The sequence below is a fragment of the Poecilia mexicana genome, unplaced genomic scaffold (assembly GCF_051168715.1).
Source record: "Poecilia mexicana isolate PSO_F unplaced genomic scaffold, ASM5116871v1 scaffold_15, whole genome shotgun sequence".
NCBI classification, from domain to species: Eukaryota; Metazoa; Chordata; class Actinopteri; order Cyprinodontiformes; family Poeciliidae; genus Poecilia; species Poecilia mexicana.
In genome coordinates, this window is record NW_028263384.1 from 11,871,676 (window position 1) to 11,883,675 (window position 12,000).

The 12,000-nt window shown below is 37.9% G+C and overlaps 1 protein-coding gene across 1 annotated transcript in view; it reads left to right on the forward strand.

The window, feature by feature from the left end:
• The window catches only part of grid1a (glutamate receptor, ionotropic, delta 1a), a 67,266-nt gene that overhangs the window by 19,872 nt on the left and 35,394 nt on the right, over positions 1 to 12,000 (forward strand). The window contains exon 2 of the mRNA XM_014967213.2: positions 11,255 to 11,308. Within this exon, the coding sequence (XP_014822699.2) occupies positions 11,255 to 11,308 (54 nt within the window). The remainder of the gene's footprint in view (positions 1 to 11,254; positions 11,309 to 12,000) is intronic.

Below are 12,000 nucleotides of genomic sequence, written 5' to 3' on the forward strand. Positions count from 1 at the left end.
CAGGGGTTGTAGTAGCGCCACGAGGCTTCAGGGTGTGTGGCACAGGGATAGATGGATAAAGAGGAGAGAGTCTGCTGTCCAGGATGCCCTGTAGAATCTCCTCCAGATCCTTCTTTCAAGCAGGTCTTTTCAGCCCCCTATTCAAAAAACTGTAATTGCATCATTTTTCAAGCCCCTTGCCTCTGTCTGCCTGGGAAGTTGGCCCCATTAATCAAACTAATGGAGAAGTAAGTGATTTCAAAATATAGGCTTTGATCACGCACCCCCTCTCCTTTCCAACAGCTCCACCCTCTCCGCTTTAAGAGCCCGTCCTCCCCCTTCCCTCTGTTTCTTCTTCGCGCCGTCTTCCCTCTCCTCTTCACTACATAATGTATGGAAAGGAGCAGCAAAAGTGAAAAATGAATTTTCATAATCCGTTTTTTTTTTTTTAAGACGTTTGCCAATGCACATAAGAGCTTTGCTTGTACATACTCTGGGATTGCTGTGCTTTATCTAACTCAAAGATACTTTCCAATATAGCAGCGGATCAAATTGCATATAAACACTTTGGAAAATGGTTAGTCTGAAATCATTGTGGCCTATTAACAGGCAGTATGTCCCAAAGAGTCACAGTTCAGACACAATTATTGATCCTGATGTGTCTGATTAAATTAAAGTGCACCCCAGGTGCATTGAAAAGCTTGTGCCAGCTATAAAGCAGCACGGCCATTATTTGAGGCTGCTACCGGAGCATTCGGGGGAAATTTGATTGTTTCCCCCTCAGAGTCAAAAATCACTGCTCAGAAACAATTTTCTAATTTTTCATGTAACTGGTTTGCTCAAGTAAATGCTTTAATCACTTTGCATTTCCTCTCTCTTCAGTTGTAGCCTGTGGCTAATAACGGCCTGAGATTGTGGCTTATTGGTTTCTCTGAAAACTTCATAACACGAGACCAGTAGAATTTTTTTTTTATTTATTCATTTTTTTTCAAACACAGAAATGCGTTTCTACTGGAGTAACATATGTGTACAGGATATGCATTAAATACTTGGAAAGACTCATTTTGGATAAAGCATCAATGGGGCTTGGCATGGATGCAGTCAGTCTGTGGTTCTATCTTTCTCTTGTCAATACTGCATAGTTTGTTTCTGGGCTTTGGGTCAGGCCAATTTGCTGGGCAGTTAGGCACAGTGATGCTCTGCTACTGTAAATAAGTGGCAGCTCCTTTGCAGACTCGAGGCTTAGTGCACACCGTTTGGGTGTTATTTCCATTACTTATGCTCCGTTTTTGACCACATTTTTTCCATCCAAATGCAGCTTACTTAACAGTGATTTCATCAGCAGTTTTTTTTTTTTTATTCACTATAAACCACAATCAGCAAGATTACAGAAATTTACACTTCAAATGAATCACTCCACAAATCAATGAGTTTCACCTTTATGCTTTACTTGATGTGCTCATTTTCAGCTATGGTATTTGACTAATACTTGACAGTCAGTATCCTCATAGTCAGAAACTATTATCAGAATATGGAGAGATATCTCCTTAGAGATGCTTCCGACTTTTAGTGGGGTGTTTGGCATTTTTCCTCTGATGATTTACCAATATCCAGTTGAAAAGTCCATTGCTGATTGGCTCCCTTTTTTCCCCCCTGTCTCTTGGAATAGTATCCTCAGAAGTGAATGCTGCTCATTTCTTTCATCAAAAAAGAACTACATCCTGGTATCCAAACAACTCAATTTCAGTCTAATTCAACCCACAAATTGACATCCTGAAGGTTTCTGGCTCCATCGAGTTGAGCATTGGCCTGCTTTGGTCAAATTGAATTCTCTTTCATCAGCATCCTTGTAAACCGGCCTGTCTGAGTGATTGCATGAGTGCCTGTCTTCAAATAGAAATGCCACAATTGCCGAGTTTCATCAGGGCAGTCTTGTTGGGGATCCTTGAATCCTGGGCAATCCGTGGAAAAGATGGCTGAAAAAAGAGGTTTAATCCATCGTAACACTTAGATAAGGCAGTGTGGTACAAAAAATGTTGCAGCTTTATTGGTCCGGATACAGAAGATCAGAGATAGTATGTAGAGTTATGCCAACAATTTAAAATTAATAAAATAAATGGTATGGAGAGTCACGTCAAATTAGAATGTGTTGCACGTTTCTTTTGGCAGTGTATGTTCAATACGAAGGCATAACAATAATAATAAAACACATATAAGTTGAGGGGATCTCAGAATATTCTTATTTGAAGCAGTGTCATCATTAACGCCTCTTCTTTTCTTCCTCCTCTTCAAACCTCCCTTGGTGTTGGTGTTTTGGCATTAACATTATGTCAAAACTTAAACTTTCACACTCCCACTCTCTTCGGCACCTCTTGGTTTCCCACGATGCTCTGAGAAGACATGTCTCACGCTGTTGTAGATTAATTAGGATGAGATTCATGGAGATCTCTGGCCCAGCTAACCTCCTACAGCTGCCTCTCTCGTACGTTCGTGTTTGTTTCTCTAGTCTGCCCACTTGTGCTGCTCACTTTTGTTCAGCCAGGACTTTTTGGGGGAGATCAAAGCTGCCCACGTTGCCTCTAATGTTCAGCTATTTAAAACACGTCCCTTCATTTTTCAGGAGAATCACAGTTCTATTAGGGCCGTTTTCTACTTAAGAGTCTTGAGACAAGAATTTGCCATCATGTGGTGTCATTTTGTTTTATGCCTTTGCCACATCGCCTTTGCAGTCCCAGCCTGCGTCACCAGGCTTTTCACTTCGAACTGTCCTTTTTGGACTGAACCAAACAACGGAGGCAATAGGAGCTCACCATTATATAGGAAGAAAGAAAACCACAAACCAAAACATTTTGGCATGCTTTCAGTTTTTCCCTGTCATTTACTTTGAATGATCTTTTTGAAAAGTCTCCACTGTTTTACTCGCAACAAAGAAAATCAGCCACTGGGTCTGTCTACTTCTTCAATCTCAGTAGGACTTTGCCCATGTGAAATAGCTGTTCTTTATTGAAATGATTGCTGATGACTGATTTAAGTAGCATCCAACAGAAACTATATTCAAAAAGCAAAAACAGTAGATATTGGCTTTTTGCTGCAGACATTACTTTGCACAATAGGAATTTGGATACATGCTAGATCCTTAAGAATGCTCTTGAGAAGCAATTTGCGATGCATTGTAGTGCGTCTTGTCTACATTCTCTGAAATTCCTTTTTTATTGCTGTCGATATCGATGATTTTGATTGGATAATGTCATGGCATGGCAGGATAAGATGCTGTAGATTATGTTTTACATGCATACTCTGAAATTATGATCATATAACAAGACCATTTTCATGTTTTTTTTATCTTTTTTTTGTCTCCCTTATTGTTTTTTTCGTCACTCTACTCTGCTGGCAGTTTGTCTACCAGCTGTAACTTTCAGGCACTTTCCACAACACAGCATGAGAGTGTACCCCGGAGCAGAGATTACAGCAGTCGACGTGTGGAGTTGTCTAAATGTGTGAGTGTACCTGGAGGGCAGTACTTCCTTAGAAGTAATATGAGAAACAAGTCCTCAGCACATGCCGGGGCTGAGAGGCTTTCCGAGGTTGCCACCATGGTGGCGGAAGGGGTCTGAACTTTAGAGTTATAAAGATCAGCTGTTCCCTAATGCAAGTGAAGAAATTTATTTTAGATATCAACTTCCAACAAAACCAAAGATCGACTTTCAACAGAGAGCCACTTGAAGAGGATTGGTTAAGAAGTTGAGATTATTTGTTGTGTTGTCAAGAGAATATAAGATCCTTAATCCATGATAAATGGCTAATTAGCTGTTTTAAAATAGACCAATGTATGTATATTTTCATTTTTATGGTTGAAAGAAAAAAAAAAGTGTTACTCATCAGATTTATTCGCCTGAAGATGTATTGCTGTTATGGAAGGCAGTTATTGTATTGTCCGAGTAACACAAAATACAGTAAAAAAAAAAAAAAAAAAATTATATATATATATATATATAATTTTTTTTTATTAATTATGATAAATTAAGAAAGTGAAATAAAATGCATCTCACTTGAAAATCAAGTCGTTGGTTACGACTTGATTTTATTTGTACTAATTTGTACAAATAATTTTAGAGTATTTGTACTCTAAAAACTACATTTTTTTGGCAATGCTACATGTGTGTTTGGACAAAGGACACACTTCTTCTGCTTCTAGAGTGCAGCAAATATATTTCTGCATGTCTTAGTCTTCTGCTACGTCACATAATTCATAAATCAAATCTTGTTTTCTTAAAAAAAGTTCATAATTTAGCTGCACACCAAGTGAAATAGTTAAGTAGAAAGTAACATTTTTGTACTACTGCAAGTTGCCTTTGTTTAACTGTGGTTGAATGAAAAGCTTTCATTCAAAGTTTTAAAAAAAATTGCATGCATCAGTCTGGACTTAGTAACTTTTTTTGCAGAATAGGTAAAAGATAAAATATTTTTACTATGTAAATTTTCTTTGAGTGTGACAGATTTGTGTTCTGGTGCTATTATACAGCATGAGGAGGAACTGCAGTGGGATGATTGTATTACATAAATTGGGAAGGAAAAAAACAATCACAAATAAGCTTTTTTTTTATTTTTTTGCCTATTGTAAGGCTCAAAATGGAAAAAAAAAATTCTTCAAATTAGTTTCAGGAGAGCGTTAGTGGAATATAATGAGATTCTTTTGAAGATCATTTTGCCACCTCATTACAAACGGTAGCCGAAAACACTTCTCCTCAAATGGAACAAACCCAAAGAAAGACTACACACATTGCGATATTGAAATATACTGTGAAAACTGCTCCAAAAGCCTCAGCCCAATGGCTTTTTACTGCCTTGGTGAATGGTTCTACTTTGGAAGCTCCTCAGTCTGGTGTGACATTCAAAAGTCGTCGCACTGCGTTTTAATCCTGTTTGTGAATCACAGACGCACCTCTCACCACATAACGGCTCACAGCTACCCGCAGGAATATATCTCTGGGGAGTCAAAGAAGAGCAACGTCATGCTTTCACACACCTACAGCATGGAAATGTTTGTAGTATTTTTCCTTTGACACAAAACTGTATGTGATACTGACACCTCTCTACTCACTCCAGCCAATAAAAAGCAGAAGTCTGCAAATAAAAAAAAAAAACATCAAGGGAATATTGGAGGGGAAGAAGAGAAGCCGTGGTTGTTTTTGTTTATGTCAAAAGGGACAATGCACACTGCAAAATATGCCAGAGTTGGCCATAACGACTAGTTTTCATCCGTAGTTCCTCAAGGTGCAATCAATGTAAATACAATACAGACAAGTTAACAAGCTTCTCCCAACAAAAATTAATCAATAAAAATCATTTTTTATCTTTTATTTTGTATGTTTTACCTCTCACTTTGTTTTTGCAAAAACCTTCCAACAAGAAAAATGGTTGACGAAAACAACTTTGTGTGCATTTCTGCTTGACAAACAGCGTACGCTCACACAAAATGCAACACTTGACTCAGTGTTATGGGTTTTCCTAATTACAATTATTAAAATGAAGATCAAAATTCCAATCGATGTAGATTCCAATGTGCATCATGACTGCTTTCTCTACAATCTGAATAAAAGATGGAATATAAAATTTTCAGATTTCTTTTGGTTCCATAATGTAAGCGCTTTATATATTCATACTGTCTCAATCCATCCATACACTCTTTCCATGTATCCACTTGTTTTATTTTTCATCAGAAAAGCATCACATTTTGATTTGAAAATTCTGAAGGTGCCTCGTAATGAGGATTCCAATCATGTCTGCATTGTAAGCAAGTGGAAAACTACTTATGCACAGGTAGAAGCTGGCAGCCTGGGTGCCATGGCAAACGGGCGTCGAGATTTGTTTTTAATGAGACATGGCTGTGCTGTTCTCTTGTAAGGCTGGTATGGGTTAGAATACCGACTACTGTAAGGTCAGTAAAGATTTGTTCTGGTCTATTGATTCTACCAGCTGCACCATCTCTTGAGATCCTGGTATTTGTTGGAGAGGTTGAATTTCTATACACAACTCTCTCTTTTAATGGTTTGAATTGCTCCACAGTTGCGAACCAAGGCTAGCTGGCATCTGTTTTGTTCAAAGCTGAGTTAATAGAGCAGAGTAAGTGTGTTTAAAAGTGTGTTTCCACAGCAACAGTGGCAAGGCTGGGGTCAAAGGGAGTATTGTGAATCTTTTATGACAGACCTCATTACTCCTTCCTGGTTACTTTGTGAGACCCTATCACAGAGAGAACATTGAGAGCTGTGTCTGCTACCGAGACCTTTTCATTGTCCATCTTCCTTAAATTACTGCCAAGAGTCTGTGGAAGCAATTCGCTTAAAATAAAAAAATAAATAAAATAAAAAAAGTTTGGTTGCTATGTGCAGTGACCTGACCTTGAAATTAGAGCGAATTGCTTCAAATGAAGCAAATGTTGATGCTGAATTCACACATTAGGTGAGAGATCGAGGAGCAGAGTGAGTTGAAGAAGACAAACAAATCCGTGTTCTTTTAGGAACAGCTTTTATTGGATCTGAACAAGTATTTATTCCTCATCTGGATGAGAAAACCAGGATGTTGTTCCGTGTGAAACTGAGTTGGAATGCCCTGATAAAGCATTTACATCTGTTGATTATTATTCTCTATTTGTTTTAAAAGTTGTAATAATAACTGTGCAACTAGACCAATAGCTTCATTTCTTCTACTTTAGAAGTAGCTGAAGTGCTGCAGCCAGTTTTGCGTCTCCTGTTTTCTGTATTCATGCTACATTTTTAGAAAGCAGGAACGTGAACTCTAAAGGTCCAAACAAACTCTGGCAAGTTGCACAAGTGCAGCCAAAGTGCAAACATTTTGATCTTGGAAAGGCAGCCCTAGAGTTTTACAATTGTTTTATATTGAACACCTTAAACAGGGGTGCCTGAATCCAGCTCTAACAAGACACCTGAATAAATTAAATAGCTCATGACCAGCTTCCTTGACATGCTGATGAAGAAATTCCTCCTTCTGATGCAGGTGTGATTCAAGTATGCTGCTCATTCAAAAGAAATGCTTGTGGAATAATTTCAATAATCTCATGCAGTGTCTCAGCACTTCCTTCCTCCCAGAGTTGCATAAAGTTTGAGTGAACCACCATGTGGGAATTAGATGAAATATTGGTCTTTCAGAAAAACAAAACAACAAAAAAAAACAATCTTTAAGTAGAGGTTTTTAGGTGATATATCATCAGACTGCAAAAAAGAAAACAAAAATCCACATCTGTACTGTACTTTTACCATTACCTTATTCAAAAAACAGTTTACCTTGGTATTACCAGATTGTTGCAGAAATGCTAATCCTATTTCTTTTTACCATAACTGGGACCAGGACCCTCCCAACTAGAACTTTGCCGTGGTTGTAAAGGATGGGGTCATTTGGACCCCACGAGTTTTTTAGTCTGTGACCCTACATGCGTGTCTTTTCTGTTTTTTCTGGATATTGATAGCCTGACGACTCTCCCCGCGCTTTCCCCACTGTCTGACGTTTACATGTGCTGCACTCCTACTGAGCGTCGTACTAAGTCCGCACAAGGGTAACATGACAGACTAAACCACCTTCTTATTTGAAATCAAACAACAATTTCTTCATTGTTTTAGTTTGCATCTTTTTGCATATAAAAATTTTAAGTATCCTGCTATTGTAGGATGATTTATGTGGCGATCCACCAAAAAATGGGCTGTTGACTGGAGGAGACTGATAACCTGCTTGATCATCCCTGACCGGTGACCGGCCAGTCAGAAAATAAACTGTTTTTTTTTTTTCTTAGTCAGTGAGCACACTGTCGAATGCCACAAGGTAGCACTAACAAAATCATACAAGTGGGTGCTGTGGATGTTTTTGTAATGTCAATCTTAGTAATACTTAATGGAAGATGCTGAAGTCTTATTAATTGTCAGTGGCCGCTCTGTTATATGTGGCGTTGCATGACCTTTTCTACAAATAAAATTTCTGACCACTCACAGCAGGAAGACAGAATTAGAATATTTTGAATGCTGTTCTTTTGTCTTGTGTTATAATTATTAGAGAAATGTAAAATTTCTCTAGATTTCAACTAATAAAAAAATAACACACAGCGTCAAAGTACTGTACCTAGATGCTGATGGCATCTGACTTGAGATTGATTTTAGACTGAGATGTGATTAGTTTTATGCAAAGAGGAAGATCCTTTCTCAGTTTAGCAGACATGAAATTAGCGAGGAACAGATTAAGCAGAATAGTGCAAAAGTTAGATTCCCACACAGCCAACCTTAGGCACCTAGTAAATTAAAACATTGCTGCAACTAACATCAATTTCGTCTTCGATTTCATACTTCACTTATCTAATTGCACTTTCATAACACTCCTGCTTTCGCTGCCTTTCTTGACTTTTTTCTCCCCCGGAGGACGATGCTGGAGGAAACAATACGCAGCAAAGAATGAGGTCTCCCAGAATGACAGCTCAATTATGTGTTTGTTGCGTCAGAACAGATGTAGCTGAGCATCAGATTTCAAACGCCATTTCATTCGCAAAGGTTCATTTCCAGGGTGTCTGGTGTTGTCAGTGTTTAGCCGGCCTTCAAAAAAGGATGCAGAGCATCTCAAGCATTGTTGTCTGTTTTGCGCCAAGACATCAATCCCAGCTGGCGTTGTTTGTGTTAACTAACTCACACCACAACACTTGACTTTACCATTATGCCATCTGACAGATTTTGTCTGGAAGAATGAATTCTCCCCAAAGAACTGTCGTTCCTCTGCAACGTCAAGGTTTTATCTTCAAGGCAGACAATAGATACCATTGTCAGATTTTATTTAGAGACAGCGAGATATTATAATCTGTGATGTGAGAATGGACAGATTACTCGCAGACGACGGGGATTTGCTGCTGTTTTCTCTTCACTGCGATTACAAGAAACATTTTGTGATTATTTGCTATTAGACTCACAATCAGCTCTCACTCATGGCACAGCTTGGCAGGTTATCCAAATTTAATCAAATGCACAGTTGTGCGATTTGAGATAACTTGATTGTTTTTAAGCTCGAATGCAATCCACCTCTTTCAAAAAAATTTCTTATGTATGCCAGTTATCAGCCTTCCCTCTTCTCTCAAATTGAAGAAAGAAACAAAAAAAAAAACATTGTGCAACTTCTATGGCTTCCAGGGAAAAAAGAGCTTTCACTCCCTTTAAGTTTGAATAGTAATTCATACATAGTAGTCTTGATTATTGTAGCTTGTCAGTTTACTTTTGTTAGTCACAATGAATTGACTCTGTAGTAGTGACTAATCCCTTAATTGAACTGCTGCGTCTTTGCCCAAATACAAGGAAACCACTTTATTTTTTTATTGTAGCACCTGTCAAAGTATAATTAGAGTTATAAAAAAAAAACTGGCAAAAGGCTTGTGATGATTAAGAGATGAAAAATTATAGCCCAAGATCTACAAAGACTGTAGGGGTAATTATTCTGACAAATGATCATTTTATAGAAATAAATGCCTAAACACAATCAAAAACATAATATAGCTTTATAAAACATACAATGTGCAAGGCATATTGAATGTTGGTCACCTGTGATGATTTCTCCTGTTCAAACTGAAAATACGGCAGTGAAGTCAGTTTCTTAGTCTCTTCAATATTGAAAGGCATATATAGTGGATTCTGACTGTCCCTATTCACCTGTGTTGAAGCTTTTAAGTAATGTGTGTTTATTTCCAAATTGCTTCAGTTGTTTCTGAGAAATATGCAATAAAAAAGAAAGAAAAACCTGAAAATGCGTGAGATGTTTACAGGGTTGACGTTACCTTTTCAGCAGCCTGTACTAGTGAATGCAGAGTAGAGAGTTGTTGACGGACGGAAAGTTTCACGCAATCTCAATGATGACACGGGGGGCGGGGTGGGTTGAAAATGATTTGTGAGATTACTTCACCTATGTTCAAAGCATTTGGAGTCATTATGTGCATTCATTTACACCTAGAAAACCAGATTACTCTCTGCTCTCTATCATAACCGCTTTGCAAAGGGGGTTAGCACAGGGATTAGAGAAATCTGATTTTCTCACCCAAAATTCACCTTTGAATAAGAAGGCTGTTGGCTGTGCAGATGGCTTTCGGCTCCACAAAGGAAACACTGTGATAGGACTGTGGCGGGATAATAAAAGGAAAGATTAATACTTGCAGAAAAGTGTGTCCTTGTGTTCAGGTGATGCCAGGGTTAAAATATTTTTAAAGCATCCTTTGTCCTAACGTGGTTTTTCCTTCAGTACACAATGCTATTTATAAAATAGTTATGCAGTTTCTGGAGAAAAGATGAGTATGATCACTGTAAACAGCCATTTGCTCAAATGAAGGGTCCTCTACGGCAGAAAATCAGTGACAAAATGAATCTTCTGGTTAAATAGGGCAGTAGTTGGTGAAACCATGATTTTTGTTAAAAGCAAATCCTGCACAGTGTTTCGTCGTGCTTATCTCCAACAGCCCGACTGACATTGTGAGTAATAATAATCATTATCTAAATGTATTTGGAAGATCAGGTAAAAAAAAAAAAAAAAAAAAAAAAAGAGTGAGGTTGATGCAGTTTCTTTAATACTAGGGTTGTAAATGTGCATGTGTCACTCCAGGCCCCATTCTCAAATTCTCAATAAAAATACTTTTTTTTACCAAAGTACATGTTAAACACTAGCTTGGTTTGTTGTGCATTTTTCCATCTTCTTTCTCCTCTACTCTGAGATCAAATTAGGCATGTGAGGGACATTAGGAAACAAATAACATGTACTGAGGATTTAAAGCATTAATCATCGAACCCTGAAATTATCAGCGATTCAATTTTTCCATGTTTTTATGCGTTTTGGAGAAAAGCCGCCTTTCTAAAAGGTCAGAGGTTAAATGTTGGGTCCCAGGACATGTTGACATCTTTGATAAGAAGAAACACTGCAGCTGAAAGAAGCACTGAATGAAGAATAGCCCATCTTAGTCTGTTGTTCTAGTTATAGTAACACGACACAAAGGCTTTTACATCAAGTCCGTCTTCTGAATATCTTTTAGTAAAGTTTGACCACATAAATCCTTTATTTTAACCCTTTATTTGAAGAATCCCATTTGAAATTCTGTTAAGTTTTTTTTATTAATTATGAACTCATTTATATATATACTTTTCATATAGTACGTATAGTGATTAGTTCTATTTACTGTACCCATCCTATGGCCATTCTTGCTGATATTGCATTAAGCTGAAATTAATTTTAATTAATTTTTTTCTCACTGCAGGCGGTTGAAACCAACCTTGCATCGAAGGACAGTCACTGGGTCTACGCCAATGAGGTCAGGCTCCACGCATACCTGCAGCATCTCTGCTCATTCCAGTGATATTTAACGTCAGTGGCTTCATTAATCTGTTAAAGCACATGTATTGGGTAATTTAAATATTGCTCACAACTGCATTAATGCCCGTTGTGTCGTGTTTAGACATGCATGTGAAAGTGATGGAGTGAGCTGGGGTGCAGGTACAATTTTACAGTGCATGCTCGATTTAACAGTAAATCAAGCGAGATAAAATCTGACTTAGGTTGTGTTTACCCCCCCCCCCCACACACACACACCCCCCCTCTAAAATATATTGTATGACCATAACAATTTTAACAAGAAACCAAACGTGTATTAGCTGTGAAAATTATGGAAGCTGTTGTTGTAAGCAGCTCAAAATACCTTACACATGCCTATGACTATTGAAGAGTGAGAAATGATTCATTTCCATAGAAATAATGACTCAAAAAAGGAGAAGGGAAACATTTGCTAGTGCTCATATTGCAGCAACTTCAACTAAACCTCCACAGACATGCAAAATGTTGATTGTTGCTGTTTCCCTTTTGATTTAATGTGCATTACATGTCATAATTTACTCTCTTAATAACAGCTTAGTTGTCTGTCTGTGATGGGAATCTTCAGCTAAAGTCAATTTTCTTCGTCAGTTGAACCCAGATGTTAACCCTCACTGATCCATAATTGATTGAGGA